This window comes from Panulirus ornatus, chromosome 37 (genome assembly GCF_036320965.1).
Source record: "Panulirus ornatus isolate Po-2019 chromosome 37, ASM3632096v1, whole genome shotgun sequence".
Taxonomy (NCBI): Eukaryota; Metazoa; Arthropoda; class Malacostraca; order Decapoda; family Palinuridae; genus Panulirus; species Panulirus ornatus.
In genome coordinates this window covers 30,276,113-30,303,887 of record NC_092260.1, presented here as the reverse complement: position 1 = coordinate 30,303,887, position 27,775 = coordinate 30,276,113, and the positions used below count along the sequence as shown (strand labels likewise).

At 41.6% G+C, this 27,775-nt stretch overlaps 2 protein-coding genes across 5 annotated transcripts in view; one reads left to right on the top strand and one right to left on the bottom strand.

The window, feature by feature from the left end:
• Positions 1-6,062, top strand: part of dachs (unconventional myosin-IXb-like dachs) — a 167,333-nt gene extending 161,271 nt beyond the window's left edge. For both annotated transcript variants that reach the window (XM_071684210.1, XM_071684211.1), the window contains exons 15-19: positions 460-640; positions 1,386-1,621; positions 1,844-2,102; positions 2,350-2,449; positions 2,924-6,062. In XM_071684210.1, the coding sequence (XP_071540311.1) occupies positions 460-640; positions 1,386-1,621; positions 1,844-2,102; positions 2,350-2,449; positions 2,924-3,090 (943 nt within the window). In that variant the 3' untranslated portion in view covers positions 3,091-6,062. The remainder of the gene's footprint in view (positions 1-459; positions 641-1,385; positions 1,622-1,843; positions 2,103-2,349; positions 2,450-2,923) is intronic.
• LOC139760681 (facilitated trehalose transporter Tret1-2 homolog) lies at positions 499-27,775 on the bottom strand. Of its 3 annotated transcripts, XM_071684212.1 has the most exons (9): positions 21,039-23,929; positions 20,334-20,395; positions 19,720-19,870; positions 19,107-19,269; positions 18,099-18,845; positions 17,765-17,900; positions 16,825-16,990; positions 7,916-8,035; positions 499-634 (listed from the first exon to the last, which is right to left on the bottom strand). In XM_071684212.1, exons 1-9 carry the CDS (start codon positions 21,094-21,096, stop codon positions 618-620), a joined length of 1,620 nt encoding a protein of 539 aa, XP_071540313.1. In that variant the 5' UTR covers positions 21,097-23,929; the 3' UTR covers positions 499-617. The 3 variants fall into 3 exon arrangements, with proteins under 3 accessions (XP_071540313.1, XP_071540315.1, XP_071540314.1); XM_071684214.1 differs by lacking the exons at positions 499-634; positions 7,916-8,035 and adding an exon at positions 23,945-27,775 and having other exon boundaries at positions 14,973-16,990; positions 21,039-21,144; XM_071684213.1 differs by lacking the exons at positions 499-634; positions 7,916-8,035 and having other exon boundaries at positions 14,973-16,990; positions 21,039-23,927.

Genomic DNA, 27,775 nt, shown 5'->3' with positions numbered 1-27,775 from the left:
ATACTGGTTATTGATATTTTGGGGCAGATTCCTTAATCACTATAGTAGGTTGTTGATATGACTGATTTGACGATAAGAGAGGGTTCTATGCATGATTGTTGCTGAATAATTGCAATGGAAGCGAAAGAAATTCAGACGTTTCTGAATTTATTATCGGGATCTTTTTATAATGATTTATCTAAAGGTTGTCGTGGGCTGTTATTTATGATGAAAAGGTATGGATAATAATATCAGTGTTCCAGCTACTTTGTAAAGTTTTCTGTGGCTCATTAGATTGTTTCTTCATTACAAAATTGTTGTATAGAAACTCAAGGCTAGTCAGTTTTACGAGTTATATTTCTGTATACATTTATTCTCGTTTCATCAGGTATCATGTAGGAAGATATATCAATATAGTCAATGTTCTAACTTTACGAGAATCATGCACCTCACTAAGATCATTTGATCCAAATGATGAAGACAAAACGGGGACGAGCCAGTGTCGACTCTGACGCAGGACTTCCACACACGGCTGGACAACCTGCTGCGGACGCTGGTGCATGCCAAACCCCACTTCATCCGTTGCCTGCGCTCCAACTGCTCGGAGAAGCCTGCCCTGTTCGACCGTGCCACTGTCATCAAGCAGATCCGAGCACTGCAGGTAATACTGACTGGTGATACATAAAGGGTTTGACTGAAGGCATTAGTATGGAATACCCACCTCAGACATTGTGTGATTCCATTTTCACAGACAGAAAGGAAATACCATAGAATGAGGAGGGTTTGGGAGTATATAACAGATGTAGATTTGAATTATACAGGAACATGAATCCGAAAAATGAGATGAATCGTGTGATAATCTTCAGAAAAATTAAATAATTACTGCACAATGAATAAATATATGTACATTACTCCTTTGAGAGGAAAATAGAGCCCTTTTCGAACACCACTATCCACAGAAGTTTTGTAAATTCATGTATTTTACACCATAAACGTTCGTTAATGTCTCTTGTTTGATTCTGATCAATTCAGCAAGTGTTTCATAATTTCTTCCAACTCAAAGATATTGTCGAGTTATGGCAAACTCTCTAGTCAAGGAATCTTTACCAGTGTAATTTTAGTAATGAATTAGCTGTACTTTTTTGTGTCTAGCAGCGGTGTTCCTTTATTCATCTAGGAAACATAAAGTCATGGGATCTAATCTTTCTTCACCACATACACACACTCGCCATCTTACTTATCGTCTGAGGTATCCCAACAGCTGCATCAAAATGTCGATGGCAGATGAAACATAATTTTCCCTCCATGATGAAGCCGTCATCCCGGGAAAGCATTACAAACCGATGATGAAGTCTAGATAGAATTTATATTTTCTCCATTCCACAATAAGGTATGACTTCCTGCAGGTTCTGGAGACTGTCAACCTTATGGCAGGCGGCTACCCTCATCGCATGCGTTTCAAGACCTTCAACATGAGGTACCGGCTGCTGGTGCCCTTCAAAAAGCTCCGTCGCGTCGAGGATAAGACGGTGGACGACTGTAAACTCATCCTTGAGTATTTCGTAAGGTCACTCGAGGACGTCAACAAGTCCTCTACAGTCGCCATCCAATGGGCTCTTGGCAAACGTCATATATTTCTTAGGTAAAGTAAAAGCGACTGTAGAGACTGGTAACCTGAACAAGGTGGGTAGCAAACTGTCGCTCTCTGAAGTAATTACTGTGATAAATAAACCATGTATCATATGTACTTAAAAGGTTGATAATGACATTGTCAAAATATATTCAAACAGGTGAAGTATAACTTTAAAATATAATCCGTCTGTTACGAATTTTTTGGCGGTATAATATGAAATTTCCCTGACAGCGAGGGAGCCAGGCAGCAACTGGAGATGCTGCGAATAGAGATGAGACATCGAGCAGCGACGCTCCTCCAGGCAGTCTGGCGAGGCTGGCACTTCCGACGAAGGTGGCCAACCCTCAAGAGAAACCTCGAGCTAAGAGCCCGATCTCGCACAGTACGGCCACGCCCCCAGCCCATTGCCGGAACGCCCCCTCCTGACGTAATGGATCGCTGTGACCAGAAGACCATACAACAGACTTGCTCACTATTTGGTCTGGACCTGGTAAGACGGTCCCTGCCCACTTTTTTATGCTAATTTGATTAAGGACCTTAATATATATATGATAAACTTATTGCAATGATTAACACAGAAGCTTGTGTGTTCATTTTTCAAGCGAGTTTACTCAGTGCATTCACGTGTTTATGCGAAGGAAAAAAAATTTCAGAAAGACACAATGATAACTTTTTCTTTTGTGACACCTGCTGTACGAGTGTCCTGGTGAACCTAAAGTTGTTGTTTGGTTGTGCAGGAGCGGCCGCCACCGGTGCCGCCTAGCAGATCCTACACCATCACTGGCAACCACAAGATGGGTTACCCTCAGACACGAGTCATGAAGAGAAATTTTCCAGGTAACTTTAGATTTTCTCCTTGTTTGCTTCACGGTCTTCGTGTTGTTTCTAAGTTCATTTATTAAACCATAAAAGCTTTGTATTTCCTCTTTCCCTTCAGCCATGACCACTGTCATGTGTTCTCGTACGTTCATTGTGGTGGAAATACCTTTTTTCGTTAACGTTCTCATACATTTCCTATCCAGTGATGTCCTTATTTAGTTTGTCTTTATACTGCAATAAGAACTCTTGAAACTTATCATCAGAAGAGTTTTATAGTTTTTGCTTTTCAAATTTCCTTGCTGCAGGTTATGCAGGGCAGTCACAAGGTGTCTTAGGGTTTCACTGAAGTAATCTTCATATGTGCATTTCTAATTATGTAAGAACAGGTAGCACATGTGCGTATATCTGTACAGTATACAAAGAAAAACTGAGCCGATTTTTTGCTGTTCGTAGGATGAATTGCTTCTGATTCATGTGAATGTGTGTCCGCAGAGGAAGGTGGGAGCGAGACTGTACTCCTGAAGGGGGAGTCTGTGGTCGTGGTGGGTGCGTCCCCCCGACGAGGGCATCTCCTGGTAGACTATCAAGGCCACTCCTTCCATGTTCCTTTCCAGTACATGGAACTCAAGCCCTCAGCTCAGCCGGGAGTCAACATATAAACACCTCTGCAAGTCTTCATCATGATAAGTCAAATGTCACTTAAGCACAGAAGGTCCTCACGGCCTTCATGGAAAGCGAATCGTCACATGGAACCAGCAGAAATCTCCCCAATTCGCTAAAGTCAGACGAGTCATGTCGAGACAAGGAGAGTTTTGCTCAAGTGTTGTAAGTCTCGGCAATGCAGAGAAAAGCTCTTTATCATTAAGATTTACAAGGCTCCAGTCCCAGTCTAGAGGCGGACACGAGATGGGAACTCACTTGAGGGAGTGAGCCATGCGAGGTGTGTGGCATTATGTGTGTGTGTGTATGTGTGTGCTGGTTACCACAGATGCTTCAGCTGACGCTCGTGAAGTGTACAAAGTGAACCATTTTCTGTGAAAGTAAGACATGATACGACGCGATGGGATGGTGTCTAGAAAACAGTGGATTTAGCCATCCACTCCCCCTCTCCTGGCCCATGGTTCTCCCCCTCCTCCTGGATCATATATGGTGCTGCCCCCTCCCTCCTCCTGTACCATAATGCTGCCCGCTCCCTCCTCCCTGACCTTGGTGCTGCCCCCTCCCTCCTCCTCCTCCTCCTGGACCTTCGTGTCATCCCCTCCTCCTGGACCTTGGTGCTGCCCCCTCCCTCTCTGGCCATGACCAGCCTCCACGACCACCGTATGATCATCCTATTAGCAGTGTTAGAGTGAATAAGGATTTCTGTAAATATATATTTGTATGTGCCAATATTGTTAAGTATTTTTTATAAGTTTATCGATATACCTCGTTACTACTTATGTATGTCGTCGAATATTGTAAAACTGACCTGTTACCTCATCGTTCATGATGGTAAGAGTAACACATGCAAGATAACACATTTCGACCCCCGACGTTATGCCCCTTGGTGCTACATGCTTTTAGAACCCGTGTTGTGTGCTCTCTCTGGCTTGTAAGTCTTCTTCCTCAACTAATGTTAAAGTCTCGGAAGTCCTCCACAGTATTATCATGTAATGTTAACTCTGTATGAGACTTTAACATCGTCATTCCCTGTCTGGTTTCCCACCTTCTGAGCCTTTATAACCCACCTCCTGTGCCTCTGATATGTCTCCCAGCCCACTTCCTGTTTTCTCTCAAAACCCTCAATTCTGTTGTTTCTCACGAGACTACCCATTGCATTTCTCTCACGCTATCTCTTATCCTTTCCAACTCTTCGTAACTGTTTGGCTTCACCGTACTCACATCGCTTCTTCCTCCAGCTCCCTGTTCTTCGCCTTCGCTCACATCATTCATCGTTTCCAGTCGACTCTGTGTCTCGCAGTTCACACCCAGTATGCCCCAGTTGTTCTTCTTAACCCTGTCTCACCACACCACATCCTCCTGTTTTACTACAATCTTTATTTATATTCAGTTTTTCATGACATTAGGTTAGCAGTCTGTTTCACCATACCATTATTTAACAAAACTACTGTTTCACTACACTCTCCTGTTTCATTCCTCGCGCCCATGTCCGTTACTTCATATCTAATGTTTCCTTCTTTTCATTTCTTCTGCTTGATACTCCAATCCAACAGGAGCGCCCCACCATCACTTCACTCATTCACTTCCCTGTTTCACAGCAAATTCCTGTTCCATCTTTCACCTGTTAACCTTTCCACTGATGCCTTACTTGTATCTCACCCTTCTTTTGACCTGTCTCATCTTTGTTTCATTCCTGCCTGTTTCAGCTACTCCTGTTTACCTCTATATTCCAACTCTGTGCTCCCCTCATGTCCTCTTCGTTTCATCTTTTTTCTCCCTTGTTTCTTTTCACCCATGTTTCTTTCAGATTTTTGTTTTCAAGATGGTTTCAGTTCTTCTTGTTTTGCATTCACTACCCATGTTTCAGTCCCTCCTCATGATTCATGATACCCTCCTGTTTATCTCATGCTTACCTCCCACCCCACTCATTCTCACCCATCATCTCGTTCTACGCCAACCCCACCCACTTCGACCCAGCCTTCTGTTACGGTAAGCTTCCCAACCAGTGGCTGTAAACATACGAGGAAGTGCTCAATGGTGTACATAATAGTGTAGATAATGTACATTTGGCTCATTTACTAATACTCAGCATACTCTACCCTCTGTAAAATAGTCTTGTTTAAGTTAGTGTTGACAGTGTTTGTCATAAGTAGGAACAGCACTCGCATGAAGTAAGCATGCTGGCGAACGCTAGGTACTACTACTAGAAACACTAGCATGCTGGCGGACACTAGGTACTATTACTAGAAACACTTGCATGCTGGTGGATGCTAGGTACTACTACTAGAAACACTAGCATGCTGGTGGGTGCTAGGTACTGCTCCTAGAAACACTTCTTCCCAATGCCAGTCGCTGAGGTTTGAAATGTTCTGTGTATTGAGGCAGAATAGGATACTGTGCATAATTACAACCTTTATATTGTGTGTCATTGGTTGAGACATGTGCCAAATAAGTTTAGGAAATTTATCCCTTAGGGCTAATGTGTTCCTGACCTTTTACCAGTTTGTCCAAGGACTCTGTCCTACCCCACCAACGCCTACCGTGTCCCTTTGTTTCTCCTCCATACTTAGCTCACACTCTCCACCCGCAAGTGCTAAATCGACACGTTTGATTCTCTCACATTAAGACTGCTAGATTCATTGGCTTAACCAAAACGACAAAAGAAACTGTCATATTTTTGGTTTTTATTCTTTGTGTTGCTGAATGAAATGGCACTTTATCTATCGAGAGCATGTCAAATCAACATCTCATTCACGTGGAAACATCAGCTCAGCATTGCTCTCTAGTGTCAACAAGATAAAATGGATATCCAACTAATAGTACAAAGTAATTCAAGAGAACAGTCTGGTGGGAGGACGAGTGTGAGATTTCTTTTTTTCCCCATATTCAGCTGCTGCCATACATACGTGCTGATGTGTGAATGATATCTGGAGTATTGTCTGAGTGCTAATTATAAAAAGTCTTATAAATACTGGAATGTTTTATTTTGAAAATGTGGCAAACCCCCTTCTATTCAAAACCTACGGCGACAGAATATGTGCATCTTTAATAATATTTGAAAATTTACGAAAGATACGTGTGGTTACAAAATCACGCAGCTTATTTATTCCACAAATTCTTGTGAAATTGTTTGTCATTTTAGTCAAACCAACAAAAAATCATCACAAATCAATAGAAAAGCGATTTCCTCACATAGTATTGCATAATATTTCATAGACACAATGTACTAACAATGTATCCTCGTTTATAACTTAAATGCTTCAACTATCACAAGAGGCCACAGCGGCAGGGCAAATGTTCCAGGAACGACACCCATGATCAGGGAGGGCCTCAGCCAGAGATAATGGTAAAATCCTAATTCTGTGGTACCTAACCTAACCTTGGACAACCACTACTGGCTTCATGTAATGATAGCTTAATGTGTAGAGAACAGACAACTGGCGAAGTGATATGAATTATTAATTCTCAAATTAAACGAAAATGGGTACACTTATGATCAGGGGTACATGTGAAGTGAAAGTAAATTTCCGTAAAACTGTTGTGTAGAAATCAGCAAGACACCCAACTTCCACTATCCGCAGAGATTTATCATAACGGGAATGTACCAACGATGGTTTTGTTTTACAATGCCTGCCATGTGGTGGACAATGTCAGCCGAGATTGTTCACTCGCTGCCACATGGGACAGCATGTTCGAGCTTGACGTACATGCTCACCATGTATGTGGAAAGGCCAAGACGATGTCAGCGCCAGCGTAATACTTCTATTATCTTTGAAAATCGAGATAAATCTCGGCTGTTATGGAAGTTAATGAGATCTTCATAGATTAATTTGATTCCTTCAAGATCTTCCCTTATTTTTACATTGATTAAAGCCATATTTTTCCTGGCCTTGATAGTCCCCACTGTCTACTTTTTTACAAATGTACAATAAAAAAAAATAATGTCATTACGCTTCGCCCAGTGACATTCTCCACACAGTCCGCTACCATTGCAAAACAGATTCAATGGTATTCCAAAGTTAGTGTCGATATGTCCCCAAGACTGGAACTTTACCAAGCATGATTGTGTAACAACAAAAACCAGGTCTCTAGTAACAACAGAGACCAGGTCTCTAGTAACAACAGAGACCAGGTCTCTAGTAACAACAGAGACCAGGTCTCCAGTAACAGCCAGGATCAGAGCTACAGTAATAGCCAGGCCCAGGGTTTTGGAGGCTTCAGTATCACTCATGATGAAGGCTTTAATAATGGCCAGTATCAGGGCTTCTGTATAATCTACTATCAGGGAATTAGAGAGGATATGCTGCGTGATGCTTCCGAGGAAGTTAACTTGTAATATTTACAAGAAGGGAGGAAACCACATCTGCCAGTAACTGTAAACTGCAAATGCTTAGGATTCCGTCGATAACACTGATCTGCATTGTATTCATCACTTCGAATCATTAAGTACAACAAACTTTGCTATTGGCCATGGTAGATTCTTTTTTACGATAATCAACTTATGAAGAAAGAAAAATGGTTAAGATGGAATATCTTTATAAAAACCCTGGCACAGATAAATTATGGGCAACTAAACATGGTGTCAACCAATTCTAAAACTATAATGAGACATTCAGGATAAAGATACATTAAACAAAATGAAATAACCAATATGCTGCGCCCATTTAAAGCCAGGCTCTTATAGCCATAATCGAAAACTTAAAAAGATGTTTGCACATCCGGTCTGCACCAAATCCATAGAATGAGATCAACATAAATGATGACATGTTATATCTGTAGAAACTAATGACACGTCGCTTGTACTACCTTGTGTCACAAACTAACCTGGTGTCCACATGTGGAGTATAACTACTCTTCTGTGCAGCGTCCACAATATGTTATATGCTAAAGTTGTGAAGGAACATCTTGCAGGGCCGTAAAGCTGGTGTCCCCAGGTCTTCTTAACTGAAAAGAAAAAAAAAATAGAAAGGTGATCCTCTATGAATGTGGTCACACCTGCGATGCGCTGATAAAAATCATAATTCTTATAAACTTTACGTTACTGATCATGGAGAGGACTACCCACATTTTCTTGCTATAGAACGTATTGGATTGAACGTCCTTCACATACATTAGTATACTCGATCGTTCTGATCAAGACCACCATGGGCGATGGTATAAATGACCTTGAAGGTTTATGCTCTGAACATAGCACCATCAGCACGATCTCCACCTCCCTCCCTACTGTCTAAGATTTCGCACCACGTTTTCGATCTGGACAAGCCCCAGCCTTTCTTGACAGTATCCAAATTTTGTCTGTTTCTCCTCCCACCCACCCTTTGCCACACGCCTCTTGACAGTTGCACATGCAACCAAAGAAAATGTTTCTGGGGTGGCGCCCTCTGATCGTCTGGCCACCTGGCTGTCGTAACTGTCACATCACTCAGGGTAAGTATCGGACAGTGACGTAAGTGCCGGAGAGTGACGACCTTCGACACCGTCACTCTTGTCGGAACTAACGTCGTAGCCCACCAACAAAGTGGGAGTCACGCACCACACAAACGCTGTGGTATCAGTGCCCCACACGACAGCTGTGTGGACACACTTTATCCATTACATTTGTGCATCTGTATATAAGTACATTTACTGACTTGAGGAAGCAACAGTTAAAGCAGCGTTACGAATGTTGATAGGAAAAAAGCAATACGAGTCTAAAGACACAGTTTGTGGTTGATGAACCATAAGAAATTTTAATTTGTTTTTGCAAAATATTGTGAAATGAGGCCATGATGATAGTGTGAAGCAAAGATCGTGAGACGTGTTTCAGTTTTTGTGAATTATATGAGAAAATATATTACCAGACTCCATAATATAACAAATATTATGTGCTTCTGTAGGGTTAAAAACTGAACAGTGAACTTTATAATAACAAAATACGTAAAAATGATCTGAAACTGTGTTTTTACTTTCCTACCAAGTAACCTTCCTCAGAAGTAAGATGTGGACCAAGCTTGTGATGCTCCCTCCCCTCCTCCTCCCTCTCTCTTCTCTCAAATCTAATCTTCCTTTCTTGTCCCATGATGTCAAGTTCAGTGAAAAAAAAAAGAAACAACCTTACTATAAAATCACACACTAGTCAATTCAAAAGTGAATATAATTTCATTAATAACTTAATGACTCACGAACTTTCTTACTTTTAGTCCAATGTTTTATTGGCTTATACGATACCAGAAACCATAAAAACGCTTACTATCACCAGAATTTGGAATTCAAAATGAATGAGGAACCTGGACACAGCATAATCTATTTAGTTTATGAAGTGTTCTAATAAGAATATTTTCCATATAGTTTAGAATCCTGTGTGCTGAACCAAGATACTACGGAGATATTTGACCCTATGACAAACAATCTAAAACATCACAACCGTAAATCTTCTTGTTAAAAATTTTATAGAATATTCGATTACTCAAAACTAGACCAAATATTTTTAACTATCGCCGGTCAGTCACACAAGCCTAGCCAAGTAACCCAGACCCATGAATAAAATTCCCTCTCAAGTGACCCGCTGACCTGTGACCTGTCGACCAGTGTTCAACTGTTCTGTTTGTCCCAGTCATATGACATTATATCAAATGTGATAGAAATATACATTTCCTTTGTCATTTCGTTCAAATGCAAATTTCCTCTAGATCAGCCATTTCCAGTTTTACTTTGGTTTGAAGTGATCGATTTAAACGTAACAGTTGTAATGACTTCATTTTTTCACGAATAAAAGGTCCTCCCCAAGCATGTGTGTAAACAACAACCTCAAGTTTGAGTCTTATTATGAGTTTCTTTTCCGTTAAGGAAATGAAATTATTGAAGTCAAAATTATGATAAACTTTTACCTATTTGATAATCGCAAATATACACTAATATAATAAAAGCATGAAAGAACTATACAAGAATGTTCAAGTCGGACTTCAATATACTGGCCAGGTGTATCAACTGAACCAAAGTGAAAAACAAAGAAGCAGTGTTGTCGATGACACGTTGAGACATCTCGATTTATAGCAAAAACTTGAAATCTTTATTTTCTCTCTGCACCTCTTGTGAAAGAGTTTACAAATATGGGAAGGACAACGAACTTTACGGTGGTTGTCTCGTAAGGAGAATTTCGAAGCTTCAGATACGGTTCATATTGAGGTCGAATGACATCCTTGAGTACAGGAAATGACAAAGAGGATCTATGATTCAATCAATATGCACATGGACCTTCAAGATGTACACACAATAGCATTACGTGGAGTTGGCGAGCAGTTCACTGTGGTGGAATGGACTCTTGTAACTAGCACTGTTGACCCGCACAGCTCTAGCTACATCACACAAGACTTGACTTACGGGGCCCAAGGCTAGGATGATGTTTATCAATCTTTTTTTTTTTTTTTTGCTAATCAATATGTAAACAAAATAGTCACAGGAAAAGATCATTTTTCAAGAAATGTTCAAAATATCATCAAGACCCTTCCTTGCTCACCGTCATATACACCAAGCACTACACCAACAGTGACGTGTCCCCCTGAAGTGCGACCAACAAAGTTGTAAACAAGAGAAATACAACAAAGATGTGAAACTTGCTCTATGCTGTAGAGTCACAAATGCAGCGCTATCTGAAGGAGTGTAACATTAGTATTGTTTATAGAGAACTCGTAATGATGTCACCACTGAAAATAGCTAAACTGTTAGGGGTAACCATAACATCTGATATACATTTTCCTACTGTATGTCCTCTCGCCTAATATCACTTTCTTGTATGATTTTACACTTTGACCTCTCGAATGTGAAGTTAGAATGAAAAAGCGTTATTTTTGCCGTCAATATCAATGATAAAAATCCATGTGTATAGTAATTATCACGGTTCCCTGTGCAGCATATGGACTTGTTGCCAGCCTGCACAAATTTTCTCTCAACATTGCCGGTGAATATAACTTTATGTGCAGAATATTTAGCTGCCAAGTACGAATATGTCATTGCATCATGGAGTGGTGACCTAATGCATCATGAAAAAGTTAATATAGATATCTAATGTGCTCGCGTGTTGATCCTAACGCAGTACAATTTCTCTTGGAGCAAATCGCAAATCAGTTGTCAATGACTCGCTAAATCCCTCAGGCTGCTGGTTATGTACATACTTTTTCTCTTTATATGAAATTCTCTCCCCCGATTCTGTCTCTCATTTCCTTCCTGATCTATTTCCTCAAAAATTCAATCCCCGGCATGATAAGTATGGCTGAAGCAACAGTATCAAACCATAAAGGCGAGCCACGTTTTTGTAAGCCAGACGGATCCTGCTAGGCTCCCGTCTACAGCACTGAGATTGAGGGTCATGTTAAAACGTAAGTCACTAGGCCTAAGGAACTTTAGGGACAACTTAAGACTGTGGCAAACATCTCTGACGTAAAATAATGTCGAAGTCAACTGTGACCGTGATTATGAACTCACATGAACCAGTCATCAAGTTACGAGATCTTGAGTTGACATGGCTAAGTCACCAGTAGGGTAAAAAAGGTCAGAACTTAATATGACTTATAAACCAAACTTTGGGAAGGTCATCACGTATCTAAACTATGGATGGCTCAGGCATCAATCACAGAATATGAGGCTTGACCTAAGAACAATCATTCCATAGAGTTCTATTTCAGTGCCTACTGGTATGGCGATGTTGGCTTCCATGTTTGGGATTGCCGGAGGGGGTCGTGTTAGGATGGCAACTATGACGAAAAGGCTACACCAGACTGATGAGGAACACGCAAATCTAAACATAAGGCAGTGAGAACAAGACGCCTGTGGGTTAGGTGAGGAGAGTTGAAGTTTGTATGACGAGGGGACTCATTCTAACGGGTAAGATCAGTGACAAATGAGGAAAGATTGTATGACGTATGAGGATAGACGCCAAGATAAAACAAGGCAGACGAGAAGAGCCATTGTCACACGAGAGATGACTATGTAACAGATGAGGAGAGGAACTACAAGAGACGAAAAGAAGTATCGATATAGATAAGTCATCTATAATGCTAGACGAAGAAATATTCTATCTCAGGCTGAGGCGAGATGCTGTGATAGACAAGGAGAGACATTGTAACAAATGAGGTGAGGAGAGATACTGTCACAAACGATCTTAGTGCTGTCAATGGACAGAGCCAGGGCATGTGAAAAGTCCTGGGTAAACCATGGAAAGGTCAGTGGGGCCTGGATGTGGATAGGGAGCTGTAGTTTCGGTGCATGACACTTCACAGTTAAGAGGCAGTTTGAGCGAATGTGGCGCTACCTCGCTGGAGCAGGGGTAGCGATGCTATTTCCTATGGGATGGGGTAGCGCCAGAAATGGTTGAAGGTAAGCAAGTATGAATATGTACTTGTGTATATGTCTGTGCATGTGTATGTATATATTGATATGTATATATGTATGCGTGTGTATGGGCGTTTATATATATGGTTCGTGCTCAGCAGCCGCAATTTTCATACAGATGTGTGACGCTTTGTCTTGCAATGTACAGAACACTACAGCAATTGCACTCGTACTGATAAGCAATAGACGAGTGCAACACTCTAGGAATAACGTCTCTGAACTTGATAAAGATCGGATAGACTTTACATGAAGAGCTGTTGTCACGGTAACCCGAGAGAAATATAATTGTATAAGTGGATAGGCCATTCTTCGTGCGTTTCCTAGCGCTACCTCGCTGACGCGGGAGACTGCGATCAAAAGTATATTTTTTTTTTTTTATTATACTTTGTCGCTGTCTCCCGCGTTTGCGAGGTAGCGCAAGGAAACAGACGAAAGAAATGGCCCAACCCCCCCCCCCCATACACATGTATATACATACGTCCACACACGCAAATATACACACCTACACAGCTTTCCATGGTTTACCCCAGACGCTTCACATGCCTTGATTCAATCCACTGACAGCACGTCAACCCCGGTATACCACATCGCTCCAATTCACTCTATTCCTTGCCCTCCTTTCACCCTCCTGCATGTTCAGGCCCCGATCACACAAAATCTTTTTCACTCCATCTTTCCACCTCCAATTTGGTCTCCCTCTTCTCCTCGTTCCCTCCACCTCCGACACATATATCCTCTTGGTCAATCTTTCCTCACTCATTCTCTCCATGTGCCCAAACCACTTCAAAACACCCTCTTCTGCTCTCTCAACCACGCTCTTTTTATTTCCACACATCTCTCTTACCCTTACGTTACTCACTCGATCAAACCACCTCACACCACACATTGTCCTCAAACATCTCATTTCCAGCACATCCATCCTCCTGCGCACAACTCTATCCATAGCCTACGCCTCGCAACCATACAACATTGTTGGAACCACTATTCCTTCAAACATACCCATTTTTGCTTTCCGAGATAATGTTCTCGACTTCCACACATTCTTCAAGGCCCCCAGAATTTTCGCCCCCTCCCCCACCCTATGATCCACTTCCGCTTCCATGGTTCCATCCGCTGCCAGATCCACTCCCAGATATCTAAAACACTTCACTTCCTCCAGTTTTTCTCCATTCAAACTCACCTCCCAATTGACTTGACCCTCAACCCTACTGTACCTAATAACCTTGCTCTTATTCACATTTACTCTTAACTTTCTTCTTCCACACACTTTACCAAACTCAGTCACCAGCTTCTGCAGTTTCTCACATGAATCAGCCACCAGCGCTGTATCATCAGCGAACAACTGACTCACTTCCCAAGCTCTCTCATCCCCAATAGACTTCATACTTGCCCCTCTTTCCAAAACTCTTGCATTTACCTCCCTAACAACCCCATTCATAAACAAATTAAACAACCATGGAGACATCACACACCCCTGCCGCAAACCTACATTCACTGAGAACCAATCACTTTCCTCTCTTCCTACACGTACACATGCCTTACATACTCGATAAAAACTTTTCACTGCTTCTAACAACTTTCCTCCCACACCATATATTCTTAATACCTTCCACAGAGCATCTCTATCAACTCTATCATATGCCTTCTCCAGATCCATAAATGCTACATACAAATCCATTTGCTTTTCTAAGTATTTCTCACATACATTCTTCAAAGCAAACACCTGATCCACACATCCTCTACCACTTCTGAAACCACACTGCTCTTCCCCAATCTGATGCTCTGTACATGCCTTCACCCTCTCAATCAATACCCTCCCATATAATTTACCAGGAATACTCAACAAACTTATACCTCTGTAATTTGAGCACTCACTCTTATCCCCTTTGCCTTTGTACAATGGCACTATGCACGCATTCCGCCAATCCTCAGGCACCTCACCATGAGTCATACATACATTAAATAACCTTACCAACCAGTCAACAATACAGTCACCCCCTTTTTTCATAAATTCCACTGCAATACCATCCAAACCTGCTGCCTTGCCGGCTTTCATCTTCCGCAAAGCTTTCACTACCTCTTCTCTGTTTACCAAATCATTTTCTCTAACCCTCTCACTTTGCACACCACCTCGACCAAAACACCCTATATCTGCCACTCTATCATCAAACACATTCAACAAACCTTCAAAATACTCACTCCATCTCTTTCTCACATCACCACTACTTGTTATCACCTCCCCATTTGCGCCCTTCACTGAAGTTCCCATTTGCTCCCTTGTCTTACGCACTTTATTTACCTCCTTCCAGAACATCTTTTTATTCTCCCTAAAATCTAATGATACTCTCTCACCCCAACTCTCATTTGCCCTTTTTTTCACCTCTTGCACCTTTCTCTTGAAATAATATATATATACAGGAAAAGCATCATAAAGGTTTGAAAAAGCATCTTCAGCTCTTAATTTATACTTCAGTATTGCTTATACCATCATCAGTTCCTAAAAGGAAAGGAAATATTCTTGTAGTATATAGTGTATTGAGAATGCCGCTATAAAGCATAAAATTTAATATATCTAAAGATATCACAAATATAGGTATCGTAGATGAACAACATGAACTAAATAAAGACAAGAACAAAACGTTTAAAGCATATTATAAAAACCCAATAGCAATCTTCCTACCTTCCTACCGTAACAATGTGTGGAAACACAAGCAGTATCTCCAGATCAAGATTAAATTCCTACGGTTTAAAGGTAAATATCCTACAACATCTGTAAAACATAAGGACAATACTAATCTAAACTAATAAGACTTATTAAAACAACAGTTCCGTAAATACCTCATTGTTCGTGTGCTGGGTTTTATTCCTTAAGGATAAGACGGACCGCAGTATTCACAGTTCACCGTCTAAGGATCTACTGATCGTCGCACAGAAGCGCGTTGCTGACATTAGGTCGTAAGAGTTATGAGCGTGATATGTACTGGCAAGAATGGTGGTTTGGCAATTGGGTAAACGGTTCGTGCTCAGCAGCCATAGTTTTCATACAGATGTGTGACGCTTTGTTTTGCAATGTACAGAACACTACAGCAATTGCACTCGTACTGATAAGCAACAGACGACAGCAACGCTCTATGAATAACGTCTCTGAACTTGATAAAGATCGGATAGACTTTACATGAAGAGCTGTTGTCACGGTAACCCGAGAGAAATATTCATGTAAGAAAGTAGTCAGTCACTTACCAAGTGAACAGCTGCCGTTCTTAAGGAACACCATAGGTTACGTGTGTGTGTGTATGTGTGTGTGTGTTGAAAGAGTGGTAGGCTACAGGGAAGGAGTCACGCGGTAACCTAGAGCCACAAATGTTTGAGTTACCCCTCCAGAATCAACAGCAGCAGCCGTGTCTGGGGGGAGATGTTCTATGCGTTAATAGAACCCTAGATGACTGCTAGTGTCAGTGTACTAGACCTGCACATAGTTTAAGTTGACGTTCTATATTTTAGTTTTTGGCGATTAATTTAAAATGAACTCATGACCCGAAGAATTTGACTGAATTATTAACAGTTCACAGACACTTTCACACCAAATGAAATTTAGGTACATTCTTTACGCAGTTCCCAATATCTAAAGTGAAGGAAAATTGGTAAGATCTCTTATGCCTGTCACAAATTGACCAAGAAAAGATTCCTCAAAATGAGTCAAAGGAAAACGAAAGTAGTGACAGTTATCCCCACATGTACTAAGACACTTCCGTATCTTTGTTTCAGCAAATATGTACAGTGAAAGGCATACGAGGGAGCGACCAGCGGAAGTGTATGTACGCGAGATAACTTAGATTAGGAGGCAGGAAACGGGCTAGACGTGAATGAACCGTTGCTCCGAACCATGCTTTACAGTCCCGCTCAAACAGACCAGCTGTTGCCCGCCGGATGGCATATCATCCATGTTGTGAAGCATTTTAAAACCTGCTACGTAAACATGACAGTCAGTGAATAAGATGAACTGCAGCCATCTAATGGATATAACTTCTGGCAAGTTATGTTGATGCCGATTCTAAAAAGCATCTAGAGTGGTGGTGGACCAGTTACTGCACCTGCTTTCAAAGCGTCTTCCTGTGTAGTGAATTTTTTCATATTGTCACCAGTAAGCTATCTATATTAGCACGCACATTACTATAGTGTAATCCACAGATAAAACAGACAAGGTTAGTCTTATGGACACAAGGACTGCGGTTTGCATGTCAACATTGGAATGCTAACAGGAACACCTGAACCACCAGTGTGACACTAGACTGTTCCATAGAGGGAAGGCAAGTCCCACGTCGCCCCGATCCCGAGTGAGTGGTTCGGCCTTCACGTAACAGCCTTACCCTTCGTCTCCTTGACACAGGCGAGGGTGAAGACAATGCCGAAGACAGATACGGCGGCGTAGAAGCAGTAGAGGCCAGTGGTGGTGAAGGCGGATTGCATGGGAGTAAACAACTGGAGCGCTGCGAAGTTTATCACACTTCCCACCACCATGTTCAGCCCAGACAACTGAAACACGTACATCCGTACATCAGGACAAATGAACAAAAGTAATCCTTCATACAGTATACTATTGAGCGCTTGCAGGATAATATAGTATTGCAGTTCATGATAGTCATTCTGGACAATGTAGACCAAAGGTAATACTCCTGCATTAAGAAAGTGAAACTTATCCACATTTTGAAATTAGATGACGTTATGATATATTTCTAAATATTAATTCTCCTTAACCCTAAATCATTACAGTACATCTAAAGCAAGAAAGTAATCACTTATTTGACTCCAGATTCTTGCATGAAAATGTCATCGAGCAACTTTTAACAGCAAAAGAGTGCATCGTTTCGCTGCTACTGACTGTAGCGCAGTTTTGAAATTCCCAGAACCCTTTAAAAGGGATCCTGCGGTAATTTACTCGTCGATTATCGACTGGAGACGATAGAACCACTGGATGTGCTTATTAGGAATAGGTTCAGTAGCCATCATCCAGCACAAACCTAACCAGTAAAACTCAAGCCACAAACATGAACACTATATAAGCAGACGTACAACCAAAGTTTCTTATTCCCCTTCGCACACGCTGGGGTCTGCAGCCACATACACACTCGACAGCACGTGAGCATGGGTCGTGCGTCCACTTCCATGAATGACCTATTGCTACCCGATCATCTTTCATTGTAGTATGAAAGTGTCCAACAGTGTACTTGAGCTTGGATCGTTATAAGAGTGTGGGCGATGACCTACCTGACCCGAGACTAAAGAAATGAACTACCCTGGAGCACCTACCTGTGCTCTGACTGCTGCTGGGAAGTACTCGGCATTGAGTAACGAGGGAACTGGGCCGACACCAACACTAGAAATGAGCATGTATAACATGAGGCAGGCCAGTGGTACCCATGTGAAGGAAGACGTCGTTGTAGACCTGCAGATGGAAGTGGTGTAGAGTCATTACATCTAAAACAAACTTATCACATATGTAGGATGTAAGGGACACGTATTGCACACTCATATGTTCATATCTTAGAATTCATAGACAAATGGAAGTTAGGGAAATATTTCTTTTTCAAGTGAGAGTGTCTGCGTTGTGTATCACATAAGCTGGGTAATACCATCTGCTCACCAACTGTCCTCGACATCCTCTGTTACCATCGTTACATTCCGAGTTGTTATCTCGATCTCTCTCTCGGCAATATCTTTGCAGAAGTGGTAGACCGCCATGACTGCCAGGCAGAGAGTCATGACCACTAGGGACAGAACTAAGCAAACCCGCCTGCCGATCCGGTCCAGGTAGATGCAAGCTAAAACTGTGCCCGCTGCCTGGACCAGAAAGACCAGGATGCTGGCCACGTGTTCGCTCAACATGGACCCAGCCTCCAGAAATATTCGAGTCATGTTGACGTAGAAGACCATGAGACCGCAGAAGTTTTGGATGAAGAAGAGTGTGATGATAGTGCCGAGTGATCTCAAGATGGTGTGATCCTGCAAGACTTTTACGAGCGACTTTTCTGCTTTGTCTCTGTTTTCCTCACAGAGCTTTAGTAACTCCTCATCCACGTCCGCACCCGGACCTCGGAGCTTCAGCAAGATTCTTTTTGCTTTTCTTCGTTTCCCTTTGATGGCGAGGAACGAGGGGCTCTCTGGTAGGAATGCCATGACTGTTGTGTGTAGCATGATAACAGCTAGACCTACAAACGCTATCTCGTACCATCGCAGGACAAGACCCAGAGCTATGGTAATGATGAAGCCAAAGCTGAGAGCCAAGTTGGGAACAGTGGCCACAGCCCCTCGGATAGATGTGTCTGGTAGTTCAATGATATAGGTGCTTGCTGACACGAACGTTGCTCCAATACAGATGCCGTGCATCATCCTGTACAAATACTTGTTATCATGACACTAGTTTTCGTAGGGGTTACAAAAAACAAAAAGAAAACCGAAATATGTAGGCTATTTTTCATTGCAATATTTGATGTGGTATGTGTCTGAGAACATGAACCAAGTTAAACAAAGACAATTACAGTAAGAGTATATAATATACATACGTTATGGCTATATCAAATGGGATTTGGAAATAATTTTGCCTCGAATGAACATTATTGAGTTATAGGAGGCTATACTACAGGACACTCACCTGCCGGCGAGCATCATAGCAGGGTCCACAGCGAGGGCTACGAAGCTCCAGCCTACGATGTAGGGCAGCACTAGCAACATCATAGCCTTCTTCCGCCCGATACTTGCCACCATCCACCCCCATAACCACGTCCCAGGAAGGTTACCCACAGATACTAAACTACCTAAAAGGTCAAGTTTATGGCTCAGTCTACACATCAGTCATAAACCTCAAACTTCATGCTGATATTCAGAGACTCACAGTACAGACTGGTGAAGTATTTTGTCCTCACATACTCTGGTAAAAGTGCACTACTGGCGTAGCGCCTGCCACTGATCACGGGCACTGTTACCTACTTTAAGGTCAGCCATGTTATAAAAAAATTATTTGTTCTGCAAGCGGTGAAGAAGCTGCTTCCTAATGGAAGAAAGACCGAACATCGGAGGAAAAGAGAGGAAAAAATAAGGTAAAAATCTGCACAATCCAGGTGTAGAAACATGGAGGTAAATCTGAAATTCGTCGGTCCTGAAATCATGGAGTCTCTCTCTCTGGTCTGATGGTAAACTATGATCATGTAAATCTGAACCTTTATATAAGATCTTCCTCCTGGGAAAAGAAATAAGTCATTGCTTACCAAGCATGTCGGTCTGCCAAGTGGTGAGGGCGATGGTGGTGCCGTAGATGGTGGAGTTGTGCCGCCGTAGGTCAGGCACGGCGGAGTTGGGCCAGGCGGCCACCATGGCCAGCCCCACGTGGCCCAGGCTGGCCCCCAGGACCATCATCACCTGCATCAACACAAAACACACACACATCAAAACATTTGTAAACAAACACACATTATAACTTATAACTCTGACACATCTGTCTGCTTGAAGAGGTCCTGTTAACCTCACCACACGACACTGTTGAATCAGCTCATTACAGTCATAAGTTGATTTATATCTATTGTCATGCAAGTTTTTAGAAATACACATTATATATAAATTGATAGCCGTGTGTGTGTGTGTGTGTGTGTGTGTGTGTGTGTGTGTGTGTGTTACTTTCCAGTGCTAGCTCACTAAGTCACCTGAGACTTGCATGGGCCACCGAATTCAGCGAGTACATTGTATGATGAAAGTATACGAGTAAAATCAGTGCGAAGCTAAAGGTACGGGGGAAGGGAGGTGGATGCAAATTGTAATCAAGACCAGAGTCAGTTCGTGAGGAGTCCGAGATAAAGAATAAATGAACTCGGAGTTGGAGACTTACCTGCATGAATATCCTTCGTCTCCTGGTGCCCAAGTGCTCCTCTTGCTCAGTTCGAGCAGGACCTGCCATGAGGAGATTACCAAGATGTGAATCAGGCGAGATCAAAGGTGAGATGAGAAGATGGTTACCTCATATAATGAACTGAGCCGACGAATATAGTTAAGGTACTACTTGATATAAGAAGCTTACATGATATACTGTTGAGGAGACAGAATGATTACAGGACTAAGTAATGCGATGTGGAAGAACTATACTATGTGAAGAGCTGAAGGACAGGAGAATGGTATATGACAGGAGCAATAATCATGCGATCAAAAAAAAACATTTTGGTGCTGTATAATCGTCAGCGGAGGAAGAACAGATTTGTAAAGGACCTCCTTCCCGCTCCAGAAAAGCCCGTCTTACCCTATGCTCGTGTCAAACGCCCCGTCTTACCCTATGCTCGTGTCAAACGCAGCCTTGAAACTATAGAATTCCAGTAAAGGAGTTTTGAGGTTGGATAAGTAACAATTGTCGATTCTGGCTTAATTACATTACTGCAGACGACACCAATTATGATATTAAACATTTATGGAATGAGGACCTTTTCATGTCTTGCATATCAATAAAAAATCTTACCAACTTCTCATGCAATGGTAAATATAGTATGATCTGAAGACAATTGCCAGGGTAATGCCTGCACACCACAGAGATGAGAAGCCTTACCTGTCAGGGTGTGTGTGGCGGCCTCGCTGGACTCCATCACTGTGGCACTTCCTGTCATGTGTCGGAGAAGTTATCCCACGCAGCAAGGTACACAACCTCACGTTACCTGACATTAGAATGATAATAAACATTTATCTACTGAAGATTGTTGTGTACCTGGCATGTGATTTTGTGTACCTGGCATGTGATTTTGTGTACCTGGCATGTGATTTTGTGTACCTGGCATGTGATTTTCATAATCACTATAATTCTGCTTAAAGTTTTATACTTTTCCTTGATCTGGAAAAACACAAAGTTATCACTCTCCACAAATTCTTTCCCAGAGTTTTTTTTTCATTCACCTACACACCCATTTCTTTTATACCAGCAAACCAACCTCTTTTTGGTTGGTAGATATATCACCAAGTTTCCAAATGAAGATTGCTATCGGAGTCGAGTAATCCTCAAGTTTTATGACAATTTCTTCCTTAGTTCCTCCAGTTATCGACGACTACAGAATTACTCGTATCAACTCTAAGTTGCCATGCGAGTGTGAAGTTGCCATGCGTGTGTGAAGTTGCCATGCGTGTGTGAAGGAATCAAAACATTCAAGGTTGGTGTGTTGGTCATTACTACCCAGGCATCAGTATCCAAATAGTCGAGAAACCTACTCGTGACGAAAATAGATTTAGTTCTAACTACAAATGAGGATCTCAGTAATGCTGAAGTTGGAGAAAATTTGGTTCAAGTGATCACCGATGAGGTCCTTTTGAGGTAGCTTTCTACAATGCAAATTATGTTAAGTTGATCGACATGAGAGTCGCCAAAAAAATACTAGATTTTAAACGTGCAAATTTTACTGATCTTAGCAATGCTCTTGGCAGGCAAGCCTGGGATGATACAGTCAACGAAAATGAGATGAACGTAGTTTCCAAAATCTTCAGGAAAAACTTCAAAGCAGCAGAAGGAACATACGTACTGATGCGTAAAGACGGTGGTGGGACAGTGAAAAACAAAAGTACTTGTTTAAGAAAGTAGCTCAGAAGACACTGAACGACAATATGAAGCGTATATTGCTGAAAATAGCACAAGAAAGCCAAAGTAGATTAACAGTTTTGTTGGAGACAGGTTTATTCATTACAGATAATGTTGGCTTGGCTCAAGACAACGAAACCATAGCAAATAAAACGACTTTTTTGCGTCTGCATTTGTGATCGAAGATAAACCATGTCCCAAATCTAAATTTCACCTACAAGAGAGGAGAACGTTTTTCAGAAAATTGACAAAAGTCTAAGACATAAGCAATAAACGAAAGAAAAATAAAACAGCAGGCCCTGGGAAGTTTTATTCAAGAACAACGAAATAGACGAAAAATGAGATAGTTAATCCCTTGACTGCCCTTTTCAATACTGGAAAAGTTGCAGATGAATGGAAATCTACCAGTGTAACAACGATATCTAAAAAAGGTAACAAGTCATAGTCAGGAAATCATAGTCCAGTTAAGTTAACGTCTGTAGTTGGAAAACTTATGGACACCATCACTCGAAGTAGAACTGCAAACCATTTAGCAGACCACCAACTTGATAAGGGAACGACTCATTATGGTTCTCGATGACATTGTTCATGTCTGACATATCTGCTTGATTTATTATGTAATCAACAAGTATGACAAAAAAGTAGAGCCGTTTATGTTATTTAACTAGATCTTCAAAAAGTTTTATAGGGTTCCGCGTTCAAGATTACCGGCACGATATTAAGTCACAAGGCATTTATTCTTGGTGCAGTGGTGGAAAAGTACACTGCGAGACCCTTAGGTCATTCTCAGGTCATTTGTGTTGGCAAATCAGAACAAAGGTTACTGTGAAGAGAAAGTTGAAAACTAATGCACGACTAAAAACACATGTATATAAGCATTTTCAGATAAGGAGACGCAAATAGTCAGACCCGGACTTGTAGCGAGGTATTCTTTTATCTTTAAAAACATTCATAAGTAACATTATTCCTGTTCAATCTGGCAGTTTCGGTTGCAATCAGTAAATAACTAGTTACCTGGATACGACGGCCACACTTTCAACCCCGCCTATCTAGCTAGACCCCACTCCACTTCCCTCGTCTCTGCCCGACTAATCCCCCTCCACCGGTCCCACGTGCCTCCTCACGATGATGCTTCGCTGGTCAGCAATGCTGTTCAGGTTTACTAGAGCACTCTACTCTGGCTCAGGACTTGGTGCGAGTTGGAAGGTTAGGTTGTTTATATTGCATAGGGTGTTACATGATGGTCACGTGACGCTCATCTTATTGTGGCGTCAGAATGATGGTGTAGAGTGTGAGGGGTTGTGTTACGTGATGGTGGAGCTGATAGTTATATTGTGGCGGGGGGTGTCACATAGAAGTGTTGTGTGTTGTCTTTGATGGTGGTGGTTGTACCCTGGTGTCATATGGTAATGCTAAGTGTGGCGAGAGATGTCATATGGTGGTGGCGCTGATTATGGCGCGAGGCGTCACTTAATGGTGTTATTGTATGGTACACGACGCGTATTCAACCAACAAGAAGGGATGCGAACACAGCCAGAGACCAACACCGCTGGCTAGATCAGGTGATCTTAAAACTGTACTTGTGTCAAGCAACTATGGCAGTGTCAAGCAACTATGGCAACATTTCCTTACAGAAAGACAGCAAAGAGTAAGTCTTGATGGGACAGTATCAGGGAGGGTGAAGCTCAACGACATCTAGAATAAACAAACAAAAAAAGAAAACTTTTCTGAGAGCATTATAATCATGCACTGAGAACATTACAATCATGCGCTGAGAACATTACAATCATGCACTGAGAAAAGCTATTAAAGTTATAGCAATTATCTTAGAGAACAGTAACAGAAGCAGTTACTTTCAGTAAAGTTTTCACAATTAGGGAAGTATATGTTACCTGGCGACGTAGAACACCATTGCAGTCTTCTTTTTCTCCTCGAAGTAAATTAAGATCTTCAGCCAATGCAACAACTGTTGTCACTACATAAATTCATGACACACCGATGAAACATCCGATCATCCATACAAATATAGTAAGCACTGTTATACACAGTCCACACTAAGTAATCTCTAGTTTAATCCAGTTAACTTAAAACCGTTGCTTATATCCACATATCAGGGACACATTATAACGTCAGAACTAGACACATCTGCGTCGCACTGTGGAGGGTTGGGAGTGTGTACACGTCTAGCACGGTATATGCGGTGTCGAGAGTGTGTTGTTGCCAGGGTTGGCCTTGCAGGCCAGACTCAGCTATGCGAGATAAGAGTGTTGGGAGGCAGAAATGATCTACAGACGGGCAAACAGCAAAACAAAGTGGGTGAGCAGAAAGACAGACAGACGTGTAAATAGTGAAAGAGAAAAAGAGATAATAAAAGGGAAAGTGAAAACGCGAAATAAATGTGAACGCACCAACAAATTTTACAGACTGGCACCAGAGTATTGACGTGCACAGCTTGGTGTATCAGTCAGACTGAGCCAGCAGCTAGTAGGTGCATCTAAGGCGTCAGTCGCTTTAATGCAGCAGTGCAACGTGGCTGGTATTGTATCAGCTTCCTGCCCCATACCGTTTCATGACATCAAGTGCTCCTGAGGTTGTCAATAAACTACGACAGTTCAGGAAGCTATTATGCGTTATGAGCAAATACATGCAGGGAGGAGGAAAACTAATTTGACGGACTCCGAACTTTACTATGGTTTTCCCAACTAACCACAGCAGCAGATATCTTGAAAAAGGAAAGTCCGTTGTTCTAGTTTTATCTGCCTCGGCAAATAGAGGATTCTTAGAGAGGAACTGGATTAGTTACCCCGAAAATCTTTGGACGGGTAAACAAAGGCAGCACTTACGTGTGTTTTCGTGCAAGGAAATAATTCAGGCTCAATTTAAACGATCACACGCATGTCTGGTTATAGCCCCAACACCATACAGGCATGATGAGAGTGCTGCTACAGCTATGATGCCAATATCAATATAAACAATGACAAGACTGCCAGAAGTTATCCCGTAATAGGCAACATATGTCACTGCCAGCATATTAACTATCATCCTAAACAAAAGCGTTACTTCCCATACAAGTTACGATAGGGCCAACAGATCGTCTACTTTACCACCTTTACAAGGTACACAGCCAGTCAATATGTCAGAATTTCAGAGTTCACTGTGTCACTACTACAACAAACACTGTGAATCACTGCAAGTTGAACTACGGTTCGGCTGTCGTGGAAACATAAACATCAAAAGTAAACGTTCTATCAATAGGAATAAGACTGAGTATAATAATGAGAAATAAACTTCATACAACTTTCCCTATAACATAACCTGAGTTTAGTTCGTTTCACAATCTTGCAGGCTGCCAATGCTCGATAACCGAGGATAAGAGAGAAATCTAAAGAGGTTTTGTCATTTGATGGTACTAAGTTACATGATGCGAGAAAATGAAATATATGATAGCATATCTATAAGGACAGGCTTTCATATGTTTGACATTAATGAAGAATTAATCTAAATTTGAAATAATTTTTCTTGTACGCCACACCAACGACCTGAAGTTTTCCTCCGTCCGTCTGTCCACTTACATTATACGTACTACCTGAGCCATGTTTGGCAATACCAGCAACATTATACGTACTACCTGAGCCATGTTTGGCAATACCAGCAACATTATACGTACTACCTGAGCCATGTTTGGCAATACCAGCAACATGTATCATTACCAATGATTTTATACAGCTAATAAAATAGATATCACATTCAGGCATAACATAGCGTCACAGTTCACAGAAGATATATAGTACGGCAGATCAAGAATGACTGTCCCTGACAACACTAATACATTGCTGCTAACATGAAGTTATATGTCTCTTATCAACACAGTGTTGGATACTGCTATAAGGATTATGTCACTACTAGTACTACACGGTGATTGACCCTTCATGTGTATACGTACGATCTCGTGACTGTGTTAGGTATAATGTCTATATCCATAGAATCCCACTTTTTTCGCTGCCTCTTTTGCTTTATATGATTTTGAAGATAAGACATATCGAAGGGCGAATAGCAATACACAGGAGGAAGCCATGACAGTCGTCAGCATACGTGAAATGATCAAAGACAGTCATTTTCTTGTAGGCAAAAGACTGAAGAAATGGAAACATCTTTTAATTCGATCTCTAACGAAAACTTCAACTCAGCGGTCAGACATAAGCGAGGGTTTTATGCTGAAATGCGATACAAACATGACTTAAACCACTGCGCACGTAGGCACGCACGCAGCAAACTTAACGTCATTTATATAAATATATACATGTATACACACACACAAAATGAAGACAGACCACCAGGGACATTTATAACAACCTACGGTTATTAGTTAGCAAGAAAATTCAATCATTTTAAAAAACCCAATGACAATTATGAATCTAGTTTCAGTAATTATAGTCTGATGACTTCTACTATGCCTACCACTGTTCCACTCATATGTTATGTTTTGGTGCAGTAAGAGCCTTCGGAAATAGATGAAAGATAAGATAATTCAGAAGACTCCTAGTCCCCACGTTGTTGCAGATAAGGCAACATTCTCTCAAGGTGGCAAGGAATGCTCAACCTTTCAAAGGAAACAATCTGTAGCAGTGGAACATGACGCCACGAAAGTGGCCCGGCTATGAAGAATCCCACCCACTATCCTGCCATAAGACCAAGTCCAGTTGTACGCAAGATGAAAGTGGTTCTTACTGCAATACTGCCATGTGTGTGTCAGCGAATGTGAGAATACTGACAGACACGTGTGTGTGTGTGTGTGTGTGTGTGTGTGTTTTGTTATACGTTTTCTGTTCCAACGCTAAGGATGGATTACCTCACAGAAAACCAGACCACTTTAGATTGGAAACTATTACATTCTAAGGATTACAACCACAAAGATATTAGGAATATTTCCGCTTTTTGTTCAGAGTATACTACAACAGAGGAGTCGTCTCAGACAAGTGAGCAAGCAGAGGAAGCTACTCCACCGTGCCCTGTATGGCCTGTGTTACGCATGAGACGTCGCTTTCTCCTGACTACTACCCTCCCGTGTTGACTGTCATCTGTAAGCTGGTGACACTCTGTAACGAAGCTTCATCATGATAGGGGGGATCAGCACTAACATTACCTCGTATGGGTCAATATCTGGATCATTTCAGGTGTGTAAACAGATGTTTGGTAATTAAATAATGATCGCTGTGACGATCAATCACACTTTAGTGACCCTAATGATGCTACAACTATTAGTACTTTGATCTATGTATATATATATATATATATATATATATATATATATATATATATATATATATATAGTTGTGTGCAAGATTACACTAAGGTCCTGTAAAGCATGATTTTTAGTAAAACCCCTTAATACGAACATTAATGACCCAACTAGGACAATGGACTGCCAAGCATACTGTGACCACTCACTTTCCTGTAGGCTAAACAAAGGCCGCAAATATTCTCATACAATCTCTAAGCCTACTAATAGCGTTGAAAATTATGTGGAATGCATCCTAGCCCACCTGCTGATAACTAAAACAAACCGATTCACAAGAGTAAGGGAAGATCTAGTTAATACGCATAAACCTCAAAACAAGATGTACATTGCAATTACTGCCACACAACGTAATACTGATTAGCGGCTCTGTGCAGCCTCTGGTGTTAAAAGTTCACTTAAGGGAACATCAACTGGTTACACATTT